At 55.4% G+C, this 22950-nt stretch overlaps 1 protein-coding gene across 1 annotated transcript; it reads left to right on the top strand.

Moving 5' to 3' along the window:
• The first annotated feature begins 4687 nt into the window (after positions 1-4687).
• Positions 4688-21984, top strand: HADHA (hydroxyacyl-CoA dehydrogenase trifunctional multienzyme complex subunit alpha). Its single transcript, XM_088530730.1, has 18 exons — positions 4688-4751; positions 5088-5221; positions 6296-6434; positions 7277-7396; positions 7477-7579; positions 10118-10240; positions 10928-11046; positions 11836-11892; positions 14141-14250; positions 14523-14657; positions 15224-15395; positions 16023-16109; positions 17078-17218; positions 17921-17989; positions 18632-18827; positions 20165-20279; positions 20877-21022; positions 21827-21984. Exons 2-18 carry the CDS (start codon positions 5133-5135, stop codon positions 21970-21972), a joined length of 2067 nt encoding a protein of 688 aa, XP_088386856.1. The 5' UTR covers positions 4688-4751; positions 5088-5132; the 3' UTR covers positions 21973-21984.
• Positions 21985-22950: the final 966 nt, after the last annotated feature.

The raw sequence follows: 22950 nt of genomic DNA, 5'->3' as shown, positions 1-22950 counted from the left end.
TCACGCCGCTGCCCCGAGCTTTGGCTGCCCACTTAAACCCCAGGGACGTCGGCTGCGGAAGGGGAACTTCTGCTTTTCCCCAGGGGAAGGGGAACACGTTTGCAACCCCCTCACATCTTCCGTCTCAGAGCTCAGGCCGATGAAAAGGGCCGCCTGGTTTCCCTAGGGATAAACCCACAGGATTTCCTGGTAAAGCAGCTCCAGCTCTTCCAAAGCGGACGCTCCTAACCCTTCTCCCCGCTCCGCATCCTGCCGGCCACCCCCTCCACGCTGGCACTTGGCTCCCCGCTACTCGCTCAGGTGACACTGGGGACATCCTCGACCCCAGCCCCACGGGGCAGAAACGGGGGCACGAAAATAAACCTGTGTGCAAAGTGCATGCGTAGCTCATAAAAACACAAATGCATGAAAGCAACCATAACGAAACAGAAACGGAGGCATGAAAATATAACTGTGCGCAAAGCGCATGCATAGCTTATAAAAACAAAAACACAAATCTATAAATGTAACCACATGCGAAACAGAAAGAGGCATAAAAAAAGCACGTGGAAAGTGTACATGTAGCACCTTATAAAAACAAGAATACACATATAAAAGTAAAAACGCATAAATAGTAAAACGTATAAAACGTATAAAACATGTAAGCTTATATATATAGATGTGTGTGTAGATATGTATAAGCACAAACTTTTGAGAGAGCCACACGCTCCACCCCGCCCCACGGCGCAGCCATTACGCGCACAAGTCCTCCCCTGTCGGGGTCCTGATACCGGTCCCGGTTCCCGGTCCCGATTCCCGGTCTCGGTCGCGATTCCGGATCCCGGTCGCGATTCCCGGTCCCGGGTCCCGGATCCCGATCCCGATCCCGATCCCGATCCCGGTCCCGGATCCCGGTCCCGCCGCCCCCCGCGCACCTCAGCCCCGTCTCGTCCCGCCGCCGCCGCCGCCGCCGCCTGCGCCACGGCCGCCCCTCACGAAGGGCCCCGCCCCGCGCGGGCTGCCCCGCGCCCGCCTGAGCGCCGCGGCCCCGCGCGCAGCCCCGCGCCCGCCCTCCCGCCGCTCCGCCCGCCGCTTCCTCCGTCCCAGAGCGCCCGAGCGGCCGCGGCCCGGCAGGCAGCGGCGGCACCGGGCGGCACCGGGCGGCACCGGGCGGCGCCCGCCGCCTCAGAGGAGCTCGCGCGCGGCAAGATGGCGGCGGCGGTGCGCGCCATGGGCAGCCTGGGCCGCCTCGCGGCGGCCGCCAAGCGCTGCCGGCCCCGCGGCGCGCGGCACACGGGTGAGCGGCCCACGCGGGGGCGCCTTGCGGGGCGGGGGGGGGGGCACGCGTGTCCCCTTGGGGGTCACGCGCGTTCGTGTTACCGCGGGGGGGGGGCTGTGTGGTGTGAGCGTGTCCCCACCCACGTGGGGCTCCAGGGTGTCCCTCTTTGCCCTCCTCGGTGTCCCCGGGTGTCCGCGTGTCCCACGCGTGTCCCTGGCGTGGGCGTCCCTGCGTGTGTGTTTTGGGGGGGGTCCTGCGCTGGCTTCCAGGTGGGTGCTGTCCGCGTGTCCCCATGTCCTTGCGCGCAGGGGTATCCCTGTGTCTTTGCATACAGGGGTGTCCCTGTGCATGACACGTGTCCCTGCGTCCTTGCATGCAGGGGTGTCCTCGTGTCCTTGCATGCAGGGGTGTCCCCATGTCCTTGCATACAGGGGTGTCCCCACGTCCTTGCACGTCCTCCAGGACAGGAATGCTTCCCTGCGCCGTGTCCTGCGCGAAGGGGCCCTCCTGTGTCCCCACATGCGGCCATCGTGTCCCCGCGTGCGCCCGTCGTGTCCCCGCGTGCGCCCGTCGTGTCCCCGCGTGCAGCCATCGTGTCCCCACGTGTGCCCGCCGCAGCGCAAGGAGCCGCGAGGCGGCTGCCCCTGCGCTTTTCCCCCCTTCCCGCTCGCCGGGGTTATCCCGTGCGCCCCGGAAGGGCCGCGGGACGCGCTGGGACCGGGCCGGGTCCCGCCGAGCCCGACACGCTGCCGGCGCGGCCCTCGCTGCGGCCGGGAATGCACAGATCCCTCGTGCCGGGACTCTGCGTCTCCGTGTGGTTCAGAGCAGCTTTTCCTTCACAAATCCCACTCTGTAGCCGTTTTTTTGCAAGAATCCTCTTGTAAGGAATTGCAAAAGGCAACAAGGAGGCCGGGCACCGTGTAAGCTTAAAAGCCCGTCTGCAAATAGGTCCCCAGGTTGTCGCTAGCGTCCCGTCCTGTGGATAGAGCATTGGTAGGAGCCGGGAGCTTCAGCTCTAATATTCCCATATTGGGAATTGCGGGAAGGCTCTCTGCCGGCTGCGGGTGGTGCTCCCTTCCCGCGGGACGCGGTGTCCGCGGGAAGGGGAAGTGCAGGGCGAGGAAGCAGCCACGGGAACACGAGCAAAGAGAGAAAGCAGGAAGGAGCCTGTCCCCGCTAGGCCATGGAAGGAGCTTTTCCATCCTCTGCTCACTCCGGAGCGCTCTGCTGAATTCCCAGGACAATTTTCTGGAGCGTTTTCCTTTCTATAGGCAGGCTTTCAGTTGTCCAAAAAGCGAAGAATGTGAAATGGTGAAAATTCAATGTTTTCGGGGCTTTGAGCTCTGGAAGGAGCGTTAATGGTAGAGCTGTACGTCTGGCCTGCTATTCCCCCGGATTTGGAAGGGGATTTTTCTGGCTTCGACCTTGGCAAGTTGTCGCTTCTGTTTCTGAATGCATCAAAGCTAGAGCAGTTGTGCTATGGCTGCAACTGTCGTGTTTTTAATTTTAAACGTAGACATTGCGTTTGTGAAAAACATAGTAAGAATTTAGAAATTACTTTCCAAGCAATTTCTAAATTCCAAATTTAGGGTCCAATACCCTAGAATTAAATATGATCAAGAATAGCACGCAGAAAGTTATAATTAAAAAAATATAAAATATTAAGTGACTGTCGCTCTGACAGCCTTGTGTTTCCCAAACGAGCTTAAATTAAAACGCAGTGAGGTTCGTTCTGTCTTGCCCTTGGTTATTTTCTTTCCTGCTTTGTACCTGCTGTGTTAAAACGGGCAAAGTGGGACCCAAGGCTTAAGTTATTCTTGGAAGCAATGTCTTTGGAATGTGGTTTCACAGGGCAAAGGGCCGAGACCCTTAGTGGAAGGATAATGAAGGATAATGAAGTGGGGTCTGTTCTGTGCGCGGTGTCGGCCTTGGGATGTGCCGGGATGTGGAAGGGAAGGGCTTGGCTCGTGACTTGCCACTGAGATTCCTGTTCCATGGGATTCTCCCTCCTGCCCTGCCCGTCGCTCTGGAGCGACACAAGGATCAAAGGGAGGGAATTGAGGAAGGCTGCCGAGCGCCGGCTCCGAGCTGGCCCAGTTGGCTGCACAAGCTGCCCGAGGTGACCAGGTGGCCAAAGGACCCTTCCAGCCTTCCCCACGAGCAGTTCTGCGGGAACAGCGGGATTCCAGCCCGGTAAAGTGCATCGCATCCTGCCGGGGCTCCTGCATCCGAGGGGAAGCTCCGGGCAGCCCGTGCTCCGTGCGGCTCCGGGATGGAGCCGGCCCTCGCTTCCCAGCGCATGGCAAGTCTCAGGAAACAAATGTCACCCTGCGGACCCGCTGTCCGGGCGCCGCTCCAGCAGGAATATTCCGCGGGAGCTTTGGAGTGGAAACGGGCCGCCGCTGCCGTCCCCATCCCGCCGGCTCTCCGGAGCGCCGGGAATGGAGCGCAAAAGTCAAGGTGGAAAGAGGGACAAAGGGCAAAGGAGCCGCGTGCTGGGGACAGGGGCACGCCAAGGTCTTGGGGTTGTTTCCACTATCCTGCACTTTCTGGCAACGGGATTGCTTTGGCTCCGGGCGTTTTCCCGGCGTTTTGGTCGCGCCGGAGCGGCCGCTCCGTCCCCGTCAAGGTCGAGCGGAGCGAGAGATGGGCAGGACAGCGGCCCATGGCGGGAAAGGGGAATGCGGGGAATGTGTGGGAGGGAAGCAGCGCTCCGCTCGGGAGCGGATACCCCCTCCTGATCTCGTGTCCCGAGTGCTTTGAAACCACGCAGGTTTGTCCAGGCGCTCCCGTGTGTGATTTGTGGGTCGATCAGGCACTTAATTGGCAGACAAAATAAACATTTTGTGTGTTTCTTTGTGCCTTTACCCAGTGCGTGTCTTGTGATCTGTGAAGTGATGCTTGAAGGGGCAAAATTTACTGGCGTAACAGTGTATTTTTTGCAGAAATAATCTGGGTCATTTGTGTTTGATCAGGGGGAAAACTTGCCGTGCAGGCTTGAAACCGTCCAAAGGGCAGGGAGGTCTCTGGTTTCGCATGTGCTGAAGTGTTGACCTGTGCACACCTAATGTCAAAACAGCCCTGTAGGCCCCCTGCGTCATCTGCTGTCAGCAATTTGGTTGGAAGTTTTTTATTTTTGCTCTCGTGTTGGCATTCCTGGTGCTGGAGAATCCCTGTGGGATCCGTGCTGGGAAGGGCACCCTGGGGAAAGGTGAGAGAGTGTTTAATTATGGCCAGGTAAGCTGGGCTCACCTCAGAACCTCCTGACAAGCTGTAACATCTGCAATTTCTCCTCCCTAGGTTATGCTTGCCGCAGTTTCTCCGCCTCCACTGCTCTTCAGGGTAAGCCTAAAGCTTTTGGACATCAGTTTGCTTTCCTGTTTTCTGAAACCCACTGATAAAGTGTTTCCATTTGTTTCCAGATAGGACACATGTTAGCTGCGATATCAAAGGAGATGTTGCTGTTATACGTTTCAACGAACCAAATTCCAAGGTATGTTTTTGTTGACTGGCATTAACAGGCACCCCAGAGGAAACAGCTGAGAAGGCAATGAAAATTCCTGATGTGAGACCAAGAACTTCCCTAACCTCCTGCCTGTCAGGTTGGAAAAGTAGAAATTTAAGAACGATCATTAAGGCATATAATGAAAGAACATACTGGGAAGTGCCCAGTGGAAATATTTTGTGTGTAGCAAATTAACCTGCCTCTCACTAGCACAATAAGTCATTAAGTTCTGCGTTCAAAATGGTTCAGGAGAGTGTGTGTTCTGTGCAACTTTGGAGCTCTTAGGACCTGTCTCTATTTACCATGTGTGTTTGCTGCCTTCAGGTGAACACTCTATCCCGACAACTGCACGCAGAGTTTGCTGATGTAATGAATGAAGTCTGGGCCAATGACTCTGTCAAAAGTGCCGTCCTCATCTCGTCGAAGCCGGGCTCCTTTATTGCTGGAGCAGATCTCAAGTAAGTTCGGGTGGCGGTAGGAATTCTGCGGATGGTTTTCGGGGGAAGCTCCAGCATCCGCAGCAAAGGGCCAGCTGGGAATTCTGAGCCTTTGTCCCTGACCTCTCCGCAGGGGCGAGGTGGGGAATGGGAATGAAATCCATGTGCACAGGATGTGTGACTCGCTTGGATGAAGTTAGGGCCGTGGCTCCGTGTTATCCCCGTTCGCTTCCAGCCCGGGAAGGTTCCTCCCGCGGCGCGGGCCGAGCGCTGTGTTTTCCTCAGGGATGCAGCGGGATCAGATCATTTCCATGCAGGGCCTCGCTGAGGCTGGTTCTTGGGCGCGTGGCCGCGTGCCAGCGCGGCCCCTCGGCGAGGCAGCCCTGGCTCTGTGCCATGGGCAGCGTTTGAGCAGCTCCCGGAGCGCCAGCGCTGCCCGTCCCGCGCTGGAAACGACACAACGGTTGTTTAAAGACATCAGAAGCCGGGAAACGCTAGGCAGAGAAGGCAAATTATGTATCCGCCTTTCAAAAACTTGATACCTTTTAGTCCAGCCTTAATCAGGAGCAGGAACTCGATCCTTCCCGTGGCGGGCAGGAGGCAGTAGCCGTAGGGCAGAAGCGCAGGCTGCGTTGAAGGGGTTTTGGGGCTGCTGAGTTGTGCCTGCCTGGCAAGCACTGCTGGCCCCTGGGAGAGAAACTGGCTCCTTAACTGGCAGAGCCCAAGGTCAGAGCGTGGCCATCTGCATCTCTAAAACATGATCCTGCTCTCTCCTGCCACCCCCCGGCAAGTGCTTTGAGGCTCCCTGTGATCCTTCCTTCTCTCCCCAGAAGGCTTTCAGAGCCCTGGCACAAGGAAACCCATTCAGTGCCTGCAGGCACCATCGGGTGTCGGCATGCGGTGACTTAACCCGCTGATTTCAGTCGTCTTCCTGTGCTGTCCATTAATCTAAATCTGTGGGGCTAAAGAGCTCTTGCCTGTGTGTCAGTCACTGGAGCTTTGTGGGAAGAAGGGGATAAAACCCTTGAAACGCTCTCGTATTGCTGTTTCCTCGGTGCTTTCCCCGTTCTGATCAGCCTTTCTGCCTCCCTGCAGCATGATTCAAGCCTGCAAGACTGCTCAGGAAGTGACTCAGCTCTCTCAGGACGGCCAGAAGCTGCTGGACAAACTGGAGCGCTCTCCAAAGCCCATAGTTGCTGCCATCAACGGCACCTGCCTGGGAGGAGGCCTGGAGGTACGGGACAGTTTGGGTTCTGCCAAGCTGCCAGCCCTGGTTCTCAAAACTCACCCTCAGGATTATTCCAAAGGGGAGCGAGAAGGATCTCACCTGGATTCTGTGTGTTCATTCAGACACATTTGTGGCAAACTAATGGTTTGGTTGTGCTTCAGGCTCTGCCAGGCAATTTTTTTTTTCTGCTGCTGTTGAAAGAGAGCTAATGAAATACAACTACGTGTGTGCCAGGCTAATATTTAAATGAGGGCACTCCTGGGAAAAGAAGCTGTTTCCAGCAGGCTTTGGAGCTAGATGAATGCTGAATCCGGGCTGGAAATAGCTTCTTTTCATTGAAAATAAGCCCTGCATCCCAGCAACTTCTATTCTTCTCACGGTTCCTGTGAGGAGGGCGAGTGTGGGGAGCCTGGTCAGCCCTCCAGCCTGGCCCACATTCCCTCTCCTTTGCCACTTCAGCCAAGTGCAGTATCTGCTTCGTAATTTCCATTTAGGATTATGCACTCTTAAGTAGCTAATCTTCTCATCTCTGCCCAGTGTATTGGTGAGCAGAGGGCAGGCTTTGTGATTATTCCTGCAGCAAAGTTTTACTAAAACGGAACAACTCTGCTTCTGGGAACGGAGTCTCATCATCTGTGCGCTGATTTCCAGAGCAATTCCAGCTTTTTGGAGGTCTGTGCTCAGTGATGCAGCGGCAGCCTGAGCATCGTGACTGATCTGATAATTGGGACTGTGTCCTGCCTGGTGAATGAAACTAGGGCAGGCTGTGGAAGGGGCTTTGTGGGGGGTACCCGGCTCTTCTGTGCTCTCAAAGAGAAATCTTCAGTCATTTTCTCTTCCCTTTTAAGGTTGCAATTGCCTGTCAATACAGGATAGCAACGAAGGAGAAGAGAACAGTGTTGGGCTCGCCTGAAGTGCTACTGGGGATCCTGCCAGGGGCAGGAGCCACTCAGAGGCTGCCAAAGATGGTAAGTAGGAGAAAAGGCTTAATGTCCCCCTCTCTTTCACGGCGTGATCCCACGCTAAAAACACCTTTCTGCCCTTCCAGGTGGGAATTCCTGCTGCCTTTGATATGATGCTGACTGGGAGGAGCATCCGTGCCGACAAAGCAAAGAAGATGGGTCTGGTTGACCAGGTGGTGGACCCGCTAGGTCAGACCTGAGGGCGTGAGTGGGGTCTTCCAGCCTTGGGAGCTGCTCTCCTGCCTCTCTGTTGCCCTCTCCCCTTGAGGACCTTGAAATACCTGCTCAGGCTAAAGCTGAGTGATTAGGGAAAGATTAGAATAAAGGTTCCGCCCACTGGCTCCCTTTCATAAGCTAATTATGCAGATAAGAACCTGCATTCCTCATTTATCCTGTCAGAGGGGCAGATTGCAGCGCCTAATGAAAGGAGAATAGGTGACCATCGCCTGCATGGATGCAGCCTGCAGATACTAATCTCAGTGACAAGATCTTGAGGAGAAGCCAAGCCCTACAGCTTGGGTGCTCTGACTAACCGGCTTCCAGCTGGATGGAGAAATTCCTTCCCAGTTTCACACCAAATTGCACTTCCAGCCACCACGTGGGTGACGAATAACTGCTTGTTCCTGCTGTGCCTGCAGCAGGGCAGCGTTTTGGGCAGGTAACAAACCAGAGGGGCTGCAGAGGCTGCAGGCTCTGCTGAGCTGGAAACGAGGGTGGCAGCTGATTCGGCTGCGTAGCCGAGTGCTGAGCTCAGGTTTCCCAGCCCGAGTGTGACCGAGGGGCCCAGGGGGCCATTCGTGCCTTAATTTGATGAACAAAAAACCAAGCCAGTCCTGAGCAAAGCAGCGAAAGGCCCAACGTCTGTGCTGCCTCCCCACTGTTCAGCTGTGTGAGATGGCTTGAGCTTTCCTCACTTATAAAATACTTATAAAATGGGTCAGCAGAACCAAGGCTTGGGGTAAAAATCTGCTGAGTGCCCTTTCCCACTGCACGGTTGCCTATGTGTGGTATTGTGAATATGGTTTTTTTTTATGCCAGCGATTGCTCGGCTTGCCTGAGATTTGGAAGACCTGTTGGGAATCTAACTCGGACCAGATAAGCATTTAGGTGGAATGCAGAACAAAACAAAAAGGATCTGCCTTGACGCAGTGGAAGGGAACCTGGAGGCTGGTGAGGGTTCAGCTCAGAAATCCCCTCACCCCTAGAGGTGGGAATGCTCTAAATGGTCCTTGGTGAGATGCAGAGTAGGCAGCAGCTCTGGGGGAGTCTCCTGACTGTAGAATGAAATGTGCTGTATCATTGTTGGGACTGTTTGCACCCTGCTGGCTCTGTCTTACTGCCAGGGTAAGGTAAAATTTCCTAGCAGTGAGCTCGTGTGCTCTGGTCAAAATGCACGTGTTCCTGTATCTGGTCTTTGCAAGAAGACCCTCCAACAGGCAGCAGCATCTGGAGTCTGCAGGACACGTGCTCCCGACTCCGCGAAAAGAGAAGTGAAACCTTCCGGTTGTAAAGGGTTGGGGGGGTTTTAGTGGTGTTTTTTATTTCTTTACTTTCTGTAACAGTTTCCCCCGGAGCAGTTCTCTGCTGTGGTATCCCCTTAGCTGGGGGACCCCATCCAGTGTGTGGCTGGAGCTGTTTCCAGCAGAGATTAATGGGATTGCCCGGGCTAAGGAGGCAGAGCCGTAATCTTGTCAGGTTTGTTCTGCTGCTTCAGAGGCAGCGCAGCCCAAGGCTGCTCTTTTAGCTGCACTTTCCTTGCAGCAGCCCTCTGAAATATTCATACCTGGCTAGTACTCCCTCACTAATGACTCTCTTTTTCTGCCTCCGACAGTTTAATAGGCACAACTGCCTTTTCAGCCCCGTCCCCTGCTTAATGGCATCAGCTTTGTGCCTGGGAATCGTGCAGCCCGCCCGCAGAGCTTGCTCACATGTGCCTTTGTCATTGGCCTGTTCTGCTGTTTTGGGGACAGCACTGGGGCAGCGAGGTGGCTCGTGTGCCACGTGGGAGCTGCCTGAAATTTGTTATATCCTAAATATATACTAGCTAAAGCAGGTGAGAGACGTCCTGCGCCTGAGATCAAAGGTGGAGGAGGTTTTACTGTGTGTTGGCTCCAGGATAAGCAGTTTTTAAGGGTGCACTTTTGGATTAATATTGCTTAGATGATTAATAGCAATAGTGTCAGTACAACTCAGCTCTGCAGACCTGCTCTACCACAGAAGGAAGCAGAGCTGCAACGAGGTGGAAAGGCAGAACACGTATGTTTTGTTAGGATGTAGGTGTTGCCTGCAGTTACATGAAGGGAAAGGATGAGGGGGAATAGGCACACATTGCAGCAGGAAAATTTTGAATTAGATATTGCAAAAAGACCTTCATAATGAGGATGGTCAGGCATTGGGTGGGAGTCCAGGGAGGTGGCAGGATCTCCATCCTTGGAAGTGCTGAGAACATGACAGAACACATCCCGGAGCAACCTGATCCAGTCGCTAAGTTGGATCTAACTTGGAATTTGGCCCTGTTTGCATTAGACCAGATGGCCTCCAATCTTCCCTTGCCACAAAACTATTCCCTGTTCCATGAAAGCAGTGCTGAGGTTTGTGACACCCTGCTGTCTGCTCTTGTGGGGGCTGACGTTTTGGCATTTCTGCATTATATTAAACGTTTTGGTCTTTTCAGATGCTTTCCTGCTGGGCCTTTCCATCTTGTCCATAACGTCTCTTTTGTTCCAGGGCCAGGCCTGAAGTCTGCAGAAGCCCGAACCATGGAGTACTTGGAGGAAGTAGCAGTTGGCTTTGCCAGAGGACTCGCCAACAAGACTGTGTCTACCAAAAAACCCAAAGGATTAATTCAGAGTAAGTCTGTGGGTATCGTAGCCAGCTCCCAAGCGACTGTAATGCAACTTTCATCCTCAGGGGTTTGTCCATGCTCTTGCTGAATTCCAGCTTCAAAACAAAGTTCTTTCATGTTGTAAGAGTCTCTGGACCCAGCAGGGCTGATGGAGAGAGTGTCGCTCTGCAGACCTGAGCTCCAGGTGACATTGGCAGAGCCGTGCACGGTGGCTCCTAGAGTCTATGAGGAGGGAGCCAGGCCTGGGGGAGCAAACAGCAACCCCTCTGCCCCAGAGAACTATCTTGCAGGCTTCAGTAGCAAGTTTTGTGCCAAGCTTGTGCAATCCACTGAGGAGAGGTGCAGAAACATACACTGCCATGACCCTGCTTAGCAGAGCAGTTACACAGCTGACAGAGTCCAGAAATTATGACATCCCTCTCTGGAAGTTCTGCTCCTCGGGTCAGTCTTGGATTCTGTCGCTCCCTGCACTATGAGGATAGTTAAGCTCTAAAAGGAACGTGTCCTTGGAACGAGCCATAGAAATCCCTCTGCCCAGACCAGGGCCGGCTCTGTCTTAACTGGGTTCCACGTGCACATTCCCACTGCAGATGTGCAGCATTCCCACCCTAGTCTTCAGCATTCAGGTCAGCCGTACACAGGCTGGTTGTGTGTGTAGGACCTTGCTGAGATTTGTTTTGTCCTGTTTGCAGAGGTAACGGATTATGCCATGGCTATTCCGCTTGTGAGGAAGCAAATCTACAAGACAGTGGAGAGCAGAGTTCGGAAGCAGACCAAAGGACTCTACCCTGCTCCACTAAAGATCATTGAGGTAACCTGTGAGACATAGGAAACCACCCCAAAGGGGAAGCTCAGGATAACTTGGCAAACAAGAGGGGGAAGGTGGCTCCTTCATCTGGCTTGAATCCTACGTTATTTTACAAAAGATCAGGCTTGGTGAGTGCTAGGATGGAGCAAATGTTCAAATTCAGAGTAGCTTCCCAGAATCACTAGCAATCCATGTGCTACTGGCACCAATAAGGGACAGATCAGTGATCCTGAATGAGGGAATGCTGAGCTGGGATATTGGCTGAGCTGGGAAACTTGCTGTGCCGCTTTCAGCTACAGTTTCTTCAGTTACTGGTGAAATAATCAAGCTCTTTTAGCAAGGGAAGTTGTTGTTTTCATGAAGCACCCAAAACTGTGAAACTTAGTCCCCTCATTAACGTAGATATTGTATTGAAAACGTTGCCCAAGGGCTGAATTATTTTAAAATGACTTTTCACAGTCTAAATTGTTGCCAAGAGGTCTCTAAAATCAGTGAACATCCCCTTCGGAACCTGGAAGCACAGTCCTGCTGGAACCCCTGCACGTGCAAAGTGCTTTGCCACTGCAGCTCCTCTGTGCTAGAAGGACGAGGTGGTTCCTAGATGGCTCCTAGATGGTTCCTAGAGCTGCTTTGAACAACTTTGGCAGGGCCCTGAGAGTCTCAGCTCTACCTTGAATGTTGGGAAGGGGCTGATGGTGAAATCCAGAGGCTCAGCTAAACAAGCAGCTGAAGTGCAGCTGTTAACAGGCGTGCCTTAACTGGGGCTTATCTTTACTGCTCTTCCTTGGCTAGGTTGTAAAGACGGGTCTGGATCAAGGGAATGACGCCGGATACCTCGTTGAATCCCAGGTAAGGAGAGGAGCTCTCGAGCAGTAATCAGCAGGTTATCAGGTATGGAAGATCTGTGTTCTGCCTTGCACAAAAGAAACTTACTCTTCACGGGCTGCTCAAGATGGTGCCCGGGGTCCTGCCTCCCCTTCTGGGAGTGGGACTGTGAAAATATCTTCTCTTAAGCAACAGAACTGTGGATTTGGGTTGTTTCTTTTGAGAGGGTTGTTGTTTTGTTCTGTTTTTCCAAGTTTCTTCATCTCTGAAAAGAATTTGTGGCCTTTTTTTTTTTTCATTTCTGCCTGTTTTATCTTTTTTTTTTTGAGTTGAGAGTGACTAAATGAAGTTCACCATTCTACATGTTCAATAGTAGAATTTTCTGTCAGGTGTTGGGTTTTTTGCTTGGCTTTTTTGATGGGACAGGTACTCCATAGGTCTGTTTTAGTGCTGTTTTAGTCTCACACTTTAGCACATCACTGAGGAATATGGAAGTTGCTTCTCATTCTTATAAGTTTCCAAAACTTCTTAGCTGTCACTTTTACCCGTGCTCAGTTTCCTGTCATCTTTTTCCCATGAACTCTGCTTAGGGTGTTGATTCTCTGTGACTCTTGCTTTGCTGTTTGTCATGTTTTCCAGTGCAGATACTTAGTGCCAGCCCATTCTCCACCATGGACAACTGTGCCCTTCTGAATGTTCTTTTTCATCTTTTTCTTCTCTCTGCTCTTTTGCTCTGTGGATCGCTCCTATCTATCTAGCGCTGTGTCCTGGTACAGCCTGGGGGTTGGCCTGCTGGAAAGCAGCTCTGCAGAGAGGGACCAGGGTGGGCTGGGACATTTTAAGGCCCCAAGTCCTCTGGGACTGTTTGCTGCTTGTTCCTGTTCATAGGTGCAGCCAGTGGTGAGGATGAGCAGGTCCTGAGGTGCTGCAGAGACGCAGGTCCATGTGGGCCAGCACACAGAGCAGCAGCTTTGCTGGCACCCACGGAGGTGGGACCTGTGTGGAACTGCTTGGACGTGGAGCTGCTAGAGAGGGGCCAGCGCAGGGCCACGAAGGTGATGGAGGGACTGGAGCAGCCGTCGTGTGAGGAAAGAGTGAGCGAGCGGGGCCTGTTGAGCCTGGAGAAGAGAAGGCTGAGAGGGATGTGAGCAACATGGACAAGTAGCTGAGGGGAGAATGTAGGGAGGATGGGGCCAGGCTCTGCTCGGTGGTGGCCGGTGACAGGACAAGGGGTAACGGGTCCAAGCTGAACCCCAGGCAGCTCCATGTCCATGTGAGGAAGAACTTCCTTGGTGTGAGGGTGCCCGAGCCCTGGCACAGGCTGCCCAGAGAGGCTGTGGAGGCTCCTTCTCTGGAGATGTCCAACCCTCCTGGATGCCCCCTGTGCCCCGTGCTCTGGGTGTCCCTGCTGGAGACTGGATGATCCCTAGAGGTCCCTGCCAACCTCAACCATACTGTGACTCTGAAAACACAAGCAGGAGTCACCGAGAACAGGGACAACCAGTGCTGCTCTCTGTCTGGCCGATCAGAATTAAGATTTGCTGGTGGTTACACACATGTGTACGTGCACGCACGCACATGTCCCTCTTGGAGATGCTTGGTCTGCCAACTAGTGTCTCTCCAGCTTGCTCGTGCCTGACCCTGTTATTCCTCATTTCTCCCCATTTTCTTTCATTCTTTTCCCTCGACCGTCTTGATCCCTCTCCTTCTCTGCCATTGTCTCCTCCCTAATTAACATGTTCCTAATTACTTTTGTTGGCCCCAGTTTTGCTACATCCATACCCAAATTGGGAAATTTGTTGTTGGTAGGTAGTCTTGGCCTAACACTGCTGGCCTTGCCCATGATTGCTCTTTCCCAGAGAGTGGCAGGACAGTCCTCAGAGTGGGAACAAGCTGCGTGTGGCTCGGAAGGCCTTGGTTGTAGCAGCATCGTGGCTATTCCCTGCCCCTTCCAGGCAGGTCCTGAGGGTTAGAGATACTCTTTTTCAGCAGCTTTGAATTATATCCTCTATGGAAAAGGACTTTGAAAGAGCAGTTTCCTCCTGCCTTCTGGCAGCCTCTATGGGAGGTGACAACGCTGAGTGGGCTGTGTTTAGCCCTGGAGGTAGCTCCATGCTCACATGCCCGGTCTGCTCTTCCATTTCTTTTCGGGTTACTGGTCTGTGCAATTGCACGGGTGCTTGTGCTGCCACTTTGCAGGATATTTGATGTGTTGAAAGTGTGACAGCTGGTAAAGGACAAACTCTCTGCTTCCCTCCCTCCTTTCTTCCAGAATTTCGGCCTGCTTGCAATGACTAAGGAATGCAGGGCACTGCTTGGCCTTTACCGCGGGCAGATACAATGCAAGAAGAACAAGTTTGGGGCACCTGAACGAGAGATCAAGTAAGTGCAAGTATGAGATGCCCAAAGGAGCATCTGGAGACCCTCTGCTGAAAGGCTGGTGGGGCCAACCCACCTAGAGCCCTGAAAAGCAGCAAAGCAGAGATTTGCAGCTCCAGAAATCCAGTTTTGTGCAGTTCAGAGGTGTCCCTCACAAGTGAAGTCTTCTGGTGTGACCTCTCTAGAAGCGAGGATGGGCAGGATCTGAAGGGGTCTGACTGGCAGCAGAAATTCAGCTATTTCTGCCTTTGAATGTGTCTCCCCTTTCTGTGTAGGACTCTGGGCGTGCTGGGAGCAGGGCTCATGGGAGCTGGAATCGCACAGGTTTCCGTGGATAAAGGGCTGAAGACCATTATGAAGGACACGGTACAGCAAGGCTTGGACAGAGGACAGCAGCAGATCTTCAAGGGGTATGTGAGCTTAAAGGAGTTCCCTTGGGTTTGCCTGACGCCTCCTTTAGCCAAAATGCTCCTCCACTTTGAGGCCATCAGCAGCTCCTGACACATCTCCTCCTTGGGGTTCTCTTTCAGTAGATACCACAGCAACGTTTGTTTAAAGGTTTCCCTATGCAACATGCTGGGATATTGCTACAAAATAAGTGCAGGATGCTCAGCCTTAGCTCCTTAAGCAGGGAGACCGCCTGGTATGTGACTACTTTATTTTTAGATTTAGCAATAGCTTATAAATACAAGGGAAGAGGAGAGCCTGTGTTGGAACGCATTGGTCAGACCTCTTAAAAGCTGGATTTCTCTCCTCCCTGCTTCTTGCTCGACAGTGTAGTGCTCAGCTGCCCACACTAGGGATTGTAGATGATTGACCTTCAGACTAAAGCACCAAGAGTTGTGTCTGCATGGAAAGAGACCAACAGGCTCCGCTTGTCTTGCTGGCTGGGAGATGGTGTTTGGGTCCCGGCCTCAGGAGCCAAAGGGTGGCCTTGGTGGCCGTGTGGAGCTCTGATGGAGCTGTCCTTCCCTAGGCTCAATGGCAAGGTGAAGAAGAAGAGTTTGACATCGTTTGAGAGGGACTCGCTTCTCAGCAACCTGACGAGCCAGCTGGACTACAAAGGCTTTGAGAAAGCAGACATGGTGATCGAGGCTGTGTTTGAGGACATCAACGTCAAGCACAAAGTGCTGAAGGAAGTGGAGGCTGTGAGTGTCAGCCCGAGCAGCGTGTGCTCCGTGGGGCCCTGTCTTGCCCTGCTGGGGTTTTCTCATCTCCTCTGTGCTGCAGTTCAGTGCTCAGGACTCGTTACCAAGTCAGTATAGGGCTGGGTGCCAAGGGCAGTTGTCCTATCCACTTCTGACACTCCCAGACTCCTGGGAACCGCTCCAAAAACCTTTCCATTTGAGCGCTTTGATGTGACAGGTCTGTCCTTCTGTAGCTCCACGATGTGCAGTCCTTTCCCTGCTGCCCCTCACTTGCTGCCACTGCCTTTCCTATGCAAGAGTGCGCTGGAGGCAGTGGCAGTGTGAGGGAACCAGCCTGAGCTCCTCTCTGGAGTCCCTCCTCGCAGGGCTGTGTGGCAATGAGCTGGCAGAACCACGGTGCATGGTCACACACCTGGAGAGAGGTCGGTGTAGCTGACACATCGGGTCTAACCGCCCTGGACCACTGGCCCAGGACGAGTTTCCCATGCGGATGCCCTGACGGATCCAGAGGCTGCTCTCGTTTGTTACGGCCTTGCCAAACGCTGGGGTGCTCGTGCTGTTCTCTTGTGCATCACAGGCCAGCTCTGGCCTTGGATGCTTAAAGTATCCCTCTCCCTTCCTCCCCAGGTGATCCCCGCTCACTGTATCTTTGCCACTAACACGTCTGCTCTCCCGATCAGCAAAATCGCTGCCGCCAGCAAGAGGCCGGAGAAGGTGAGTGCCTGGTGCTCCGAGTCTGCTCCGTGCAGAGCTGCCCGCTAGTGCCGAGTGGCTTTGCTGTGGATGAGGGCTGGGGCCATCGTCTTCCTCCTCGGAACACGGAGCAGCTCGACGGCTGCCTCCAGCGCGAGTTTTGAGCACGAGTTTCTCATCCTTGGATAGGTACAAAGGGCATGAAAGGGGATTTGTCCCAAGGGAGATGTGGGTGCAGCAGGGAGATCAGCGCTTCGGGAAGTGTTAACACACGGATGAGACAAGGAGCTGTGGGGGGACTCGAGCTGAGGAAAGGCGTTTGGCATGGGGTTGAGAGGAGGCAGCTGCACGGTTTGGTAGCGGCATCCGCGACTGCAGAGTCACCTGGGAGCAGCTGAGCATCAGCCTGGGCAGCCTGGATACAGCGGATCCATTGGGGGAAATGCTGGATGCCTGAGGGGAAATGCTTTCCCCTAACTTGGGGAATGCGTTTTGCCTGCCTGGGGCCAGCAGGCTGCAAAAATGCAGCCAGAGAGAGCAAGTCCCATGGCAGGGATGATCCCGCGGTGGGGACGGATCCAGCGGCAGGGACGATCCCGCGGCCGGGACGGATCCCATGACAGGGATGGTTCTGCAGCAAGGATGATCCCGTGGCAGGGAAATCAGTTAACTGCTGTATTTTCTTTCAGCAATTTTGCAATTTGAAAGTTTTCTGCAGAGTTTCTCTGCCTCGAGTAGAGCTTAGAGCCAAGCGTAGCTTCCGGGAAGCACCAAGTCACGTCTTGCTTGCATGGCTGTGCTAGGAAGATCAGGCATTTAAATAGGTTTTTAATGAGATCAGGTATTTAAAGATCAGGTATTTAAATGTGGCTGAGTGATAGTGCAGCGTGGTGAAGTCTCACGGCCTGTGCTGGCCCCCCTCCTCCTGCAGCTGGGCACTTCGCTTTCCCAGCCCGTTCACTCCGATTTAACCTTCCCTTCCTCCCTAGGTGGTGGGGATGCACTACTTCTCCCCCGTGGACAAAATGCAGCTGCTGGAAATCATCACCGGAGACAAAACATCCAACGACACAGCTGCCTCTGCGGTTGCCCTTGGGCTCAAACAGGGCAAGATTGTCATCGTGGTAAAGGTGAGGGCTGAAGAGAACAGCCTGGGCAGGACTCCCAACCGCCTCCTCTGCAGAGCAGCAGGAATAGAGGGACCTGTGAGCAGCAGTGCTGCTCTCTTGGGGGTGAGGAGGGACGGTGGACGTCAGGGCACGTGTCAGGAGGAGCTGCACGGAGCAGGGGGCTGAGCACAGCAGGGCAGGAGCTGCCGTGGCCTTAGGGAAGCACAAAGCCACGGGCTGTGCCTGGTTAAGGTGCCTGGGATCACTGATTTGGGTGGAAGAACCCAGGGTATCTCTGTGGGCCAGGGGAGATGCTGTGTGTCTCTAATGCTCCTCCCAATTTAGAATCCTCCCGAATGGCAGTTTGCAGCTCATTTGTCTCTTCCTGACTCAGTGGGCAATGTCAGCAGGTGGAACAACAATGGGAACAACCCATTTCACTGCTGCTGAGCACCCTTTAGCCCAGGTAGCCTTTGGGGCTTGGTGTGCATCTCTGGAGACTTCCAGAGATCAAACTTATGAAGGTCTCCAAGCTCTGGTGAGCCCAGATAGAAGCTGTTCCAGGAGTCATTTCCATACAGTAAAAATAGAGCAGTTCAGTGTCTCTGCTGGTCACTGCCTGAACTGCAGCTCGGGCTGGGACACGGTTCTTGTGTGGTCAGTAAAGGCCGTGTTCCTGCTCTCTGAACTCACCCCCCTTCCTCTTGCTCTGTTCTGCCCTAGGATGGGCCTGGTTTCTACACCACCAGGTGTCTGGGGCCAATGCTGGCTGAAGTGATCCGAGTTCTCCAGGTGGGTATTCAGGCATTCCTGAGCGTCCAGCAAACCCGTTGTCCTCGGGTCCTGCCTGGGGACATGTGGGCTGTCAGGAGGCTCAGCTGGATGGTTGTCACATACAGTATCTGGCTTTGAAAACACCCAGGCTACGTGTGTGGCAGGGACTGAATTGCAGTTGCAAGGGTGCCCCTTTGCTGCGAGACACATGAAACGGGCACTGCCCGTCCACAGGGCAGCTCTCCCTGAGCCTCAAGCTGCCTTCCCTGGCAAAACAGCCCGGATCTGCAAAGCAGAGAGCAGCGTTTTCAAACAGCACCTCGCAGGGAAGAGCCCTGTCCCGCCTGGGCCTGGTGCCATCTGTAAGAAACTTCCAAACTGCTTGGTTGGCAGGTGCCCAGGGGCCACCAGCCCATTTCCAAGTCAACAAGTGGCCCCAGAGAGGGGAGGCCCCTCATCCAGAATCCCAGAACGGTTGAGGTTGGAAGGGACCTCCGGGGATCATCCAGTGCAACCCCTGCTCCAGCAGGGACACCCAGGGCATGGGGCACAGGGGGGCATCCAGGCGGGTTGGACATCTCCAGAGAAGGAGCCTCCACAGCCTCTCTGGGCAGCCTGTGCCAGGGCTCCAGACTGATGTTCCTGCTTCTGCTCCTGCAGGAGGGGATCGATCCAAAGAAAGCGGACGCCATCTCCACGGCCTTCGGCTTCCCCGTGGGTGCCGTCACGCTCATGGATGAAGTGGGGGTGGATGTGGCTGCGCACGTGGCCGAGGACCTCGGCAAGGCCTTTGGCGAGCGGTTCGGAGGAGGCAACGTCGAGATGTTGAAGACCATGTTGGACAAGGGCTTCCAAGGTGAGACGCCAGGCTGGTGTAAACCAGCACCTAAACAAACCTTCACTGAAGGAAGAGTGCCAGCATCCATGGGATTCCTCTGCCCCAGGCGAGGGAGAAGCCAGAGGCACAGTCATAGAATCACAGAATGCTGAAGGTTGGAAGGGACCTCTAGAGATCACCCAGTCCAACCCCCTGCACACGCAGGGTCACCTAGAGCACGTGGCACAGGGCTGCGTCCAAGTGGGTTTGAAGATCTCCAGAGAAGGAGACTCCACAACCTCTCTGGGCAGCCTGTTCCAGGGCTCTGGCACTCTCACTGTTAAAAAAATTTTCCTTAAGTTCCTATGGAACTTTTGATGCTTCAGTTTGTGGCCATTACCTCTAGTCCTATCAGTGGCCACCAGTGAAAAGAGGCCGGCCCCATCCTCCTCACTGCCTCCCTTGAGGTACTTCTAGACACTGCTCAGGTCCCCTCTCAGCCTTCTCTTCTCCAGGCTGAACAGGCCCAGCTCCCTCAGCCTCTCCTCATAGGGCAGATGTTCCAGGCCCCTGATCATCCTTGTGGCCCTGCGTTGGACTCTCTCCAGCAGCTCCACATCCCTCTTGTCCTGTGGAGCCCAGAACTGGACACAATACTCCAGATGTGGCCTCACCAGGGCTGAGTAGAGGGGCAGGATCCCCTCCCTCAACCTGCTGGAAATGGGTCGAGTCCTGGGAATGTCCCGGGAAGAGTCCTCTGTGCTGTGCCCTGGGTGCACGCTGGGCTGTGGGCAGAGCTTCCCTTGCAGAAACGGCTGCATCGGGCAAAGCTGCTGCCCCAGCCGAGGCAGCAGGCGTGAAACTCCGTCCAGCCCCTCCGTTAAACCCGCACAAACTCTGGGCTGTGGGCAGGGAATGGGAAAGGGGCTCGAGCAACGCAAGCTCAAGGGAGGTTTAGCAGCTGTGCGCTGATTTACCCTCAAAGCAGACGTTGCCTCTGGCTGGACCTGGCAGCGAGGGTTACTCAGGAGATCTTGTCATCTCTGCCCTTGCCTCTCCACATGAAAAGGCCTGTGCCTTTTTGCTGCTCTAGCGTGGAAGGGGTGACGGTTTTTTGGCAGTCGTGTGTCCCTAGCAAAGGCGCTTGGGCCGGCCCCGTCGCAGCTCCTTGCCAAGGAGTCAGATGGACAGTCTCCCTCCCCCCGTGTCCTTGGTGAGGCAGCAAACAGCTTCGCTTTGAAATGCAGAGAAGCTGCCTGTGCTGGGAGGATCTGCCTGTGCTAACAGAAGTGTAAGAAAAGCTCGGAGGGAAATGTGCCCTGAGCAGGCGAGACACGTAGCAGGATGTAAGCGCCTCTCTTGTTTCTCCCTGGCAGGCCGCAAGGCAGGAAAAGGCTTTTACGTTTACCAGGAGGGGGTGAAGAACAGGAATGTGAATTCGGCCGTGGAAGAGATCTTGAAGAGGTTCAAGGTGCAAAGCAAGCCCGAAGTGTAAGTAACCCCAGGAGTCAAGCCATGGTGTGGGCTGGTCCTACCCCTGCTCCTTCTCCTGGCTCCAAGCAGCAGCAGAAGGCCGTGCCAGGCAGCAGTGGAATAGAGTAACCACCGAGTCCGTATAGATGGCATTTGGCTGGTTCCAGCTGGCATAAATTGGGGTCGGCTCTTAGTTCTGTGCTAGCAGGGACATGGATCTGCCTGAATTTACCAGCACTCACTTGAGTACCTCTGCAGACAGCTTCCCTGTGCGGGAAGGAGGTGGGCTGGTCGGAGGAGGGGGGTCTGTGCAGCCCCTGCCTCTCCCTCCAGACTCCCTGCCCTTCCTGGTGTCACGCTCGTTGGACAGTCTGGCACAGAAGGGTCTTTTGGAGCAGTTACCCTTTGGTTTGATCGAGTCCTTGCTGCTTTACTCGCCTGTGTTGGATTGCAACACAGAACTTACTCGTGGGTGTAGGGATGGCCGCACTGAGCAGCCATTCCTGCTGCTCCCTGTCCTCCCCCGCGCTTGGCACTGTCCCTCCACTGGCTTTGCGAGTTCCTCCCCTCAAGTGCTTCGTTTCCTTCAGAGTCCTAACGAGTGTTTCCTTCCAGCTGCTCCGATGAGGACATCCAGATGCGCATCGTGACGCGGTTTGTGAACGAGGCAGCCCTGTGCCTGCAGGAGGGGATCCTCAGCAGCCCCGTGGAGGGAGATATGGGAGCAGTGTTTGGCCTGGGCTTCCCACCATACCTAGGGGGTAAGTGGCATCGACTGGGGTGCTCGTGAGACCCCACCACTTGGGTCAAAAGCCGGGCAGTGCTCGTGCCTAGCAGGTTCTGGCCACCAGACCTAGCAGCCTTTGAGGTCGGGTTTGAGCTGCAACTCGTGCCCAGCGTGAGGGTCCTTCTGTCCTATAAAGCCTGAGCCAGACATGCTGCTCCATCCGCAGCCCGGCTGCGGGGACACAGCCCTGCTCTGGGCAGTGGATGAGGCACAAGCTGGGGTTTGGGTCGCCCTTGAAGGCTGCTGGGTCCCAGGCTAGGACTGTTAGTGAGTCCCCACCTTGACCTTCTCTAGGCAAGCCCAGATCGGAGACAAATCCCCCCTGCTCCATGCCCTGGCTGCTCTCCTACCTTGTGCTCGCCAGGCTGGCATCACCCCCAGCCTGCCCTCCTCAGGGTGCCCTTGTCGCTTTGCTGTCACCGTTGGGATGGGGATGGCTGTTTCGGACCAAGCCAGAGCACCCACCTTGGCTCATGCAGGGTGTGAAGGTGGCAGCACCTCGCTGCTTCCCTCGGAGCTGGTGCCACGCTTGGGAAGGGCAGGATGCTGAGCCCCTGGGCTCCCACCGGGACCAGGGCCATGCAGACAACAGGGACTGTCCCCAAAGTTGTCACCACGGTGGTGAGCAGGGTTCCTCTACCACCCACCCATGGCTTGGGCTCCCTTCTGCCTAAGGCTGGATCAGTGGAATCCAGTGTCTTCACCCATCCAAGCCCCTTGGTGCTTCTCCGTGCTTTGCCCCAGCCCTATCCCAACTTTGTCCCTGTGTCCCCGGCAGGTCCCTTCAGGTTCACAGACTCGTTCGGAGCCAGGCAGGTGGTGGACAAGATGCGCAAGTACGAGGCCGTCTACGGCAGCCAGTTCACGCCGTGCCAGCTGCTCCTGGACTATGCCAACGACACGGGCAAGAAATTCCACCCCTGAGAGCGGCACTGACAACTCGAGCCGGGCCCCCGGGGCCCCCCGTTCTCAGTGGGTTCATCTGCAATGTGCCTGGGGGAGGAAGGAGGGAAGCGCTGCGCTGCCTCGTGCCTTGCCGTCATTTCAAGTGCCTTACCAGCTCCTGGACGTTGGGGAAATTCCGTCCCCTTCCAGCGTTCCGTGTTGGAAGACAGAAATTCTGCGTTCACCTTCATGTCGCACGGCGGGCAGCGTCGTGTCCGCGCCAGGGCTGCCGCTGCGGCCTCGCTTTCCATAACCCTCCCACAATAAACCTCCTCTCCCGCGCTTGGGCTCCGTGCCTGCCTCTCCTCCCATCTCCCTGGCCCCCCTGCAGCCCCTCGCTGTGGAAATAAAGCATTTGGGTCCCTCCTGCGGTGTTGGGGACCACGGGGCAGCTTGCAGACGGTGGGCAGAGGCAGGGGAGGGCTGCAGCACAGAACAAAGCCCCGCTCTGTCCCCACCGCCCCCGGCGCGCGCGGAGCCTCCGGCGCTTTTGTGCGGCCCCGCGCGCTGCCCCCGGGGTTAGCCCGGCAGATGGACCCTCCCGTAATTGCGAATCAAGCAGCCGCAGGCCAGAAGGGTCCCCCTCGGGGAGGGCTCGGTTTAAGCTAAAAGCCTTTAAGTCTCCGCGCGCCCGTCCCCGAGGGCAGAGCTGGCCTCCCCCCGCCGCGGCGCCGTGTTCCGCCTGTCTCCATAGCCCGAGCGGGCCGGGACGTGGGTGCTGCTGCTCCTTGTCCTTCGTGCTCGTGTCCCCGTCACCATGGGGCTAAGGGCAGCCCCAGCCAGGCTCCGGGGCAGCCTCTATCCCTGCGGGCGGCAGCCGGCTGCTCCAGGCGGGAAGGCAACGTTCCAGGCTCCCGGGAGCCCTGGATGGGCCGAGCTCCTCTTCCCTGGGCTTTATGGGCTCGAGCCCCCCGGGGGGCTGCCCTCCTCCTTGTCCTCCGGCCCCGCGACCTCTGC

This window comes from Tinamus guttatus, unplaced genomic scaffold (assembly GCF_059628265.1).
Source record: "Tinamus guttatus ecotype Peru unplaced genomic scaffold, ASM5962826v1 Tinamus_guttatus_pri_ptg000386l, whole genome shotgun sequence".
Taxonomy (NCBI): Eukaryota; Metazoa; Chordata; class Aves; order Tinamiformes; family Tinamidae; genus Tinamus; species Tinamus guttatus.
This window is presented reverse-complemented; position numbering and strand designations above follow the sequence as displayed.

What these genes read in the sequence shown, in the direction of transcription:
- HADHA (XM_088530730.1), top strand. Translation starts at nt 5,133, where the DNA reads ATGAATGAAGTCTGGGCCAATGACTCTGTCAAAAGTGCCGTCCTCATC. An exon ending in CTCAGAGGCTGCCAAAGATG is followed by an intron (nt 7,397 to 7,476) that starts GTAAGTAGGAGA and finishes CTGCCCTTCCAG; the next exon opens with GTGGGAATTCCTGCTGCCTT. An exon ending in ACCCAAAGGATTAATTCAGA is followed by an intron (nt 10,241 to 10,927) that starts GTAAGTCTGTGG and finishes TCCTGTTTGCAG; the next exon opens with AGGTAACGGATTATGCCATG.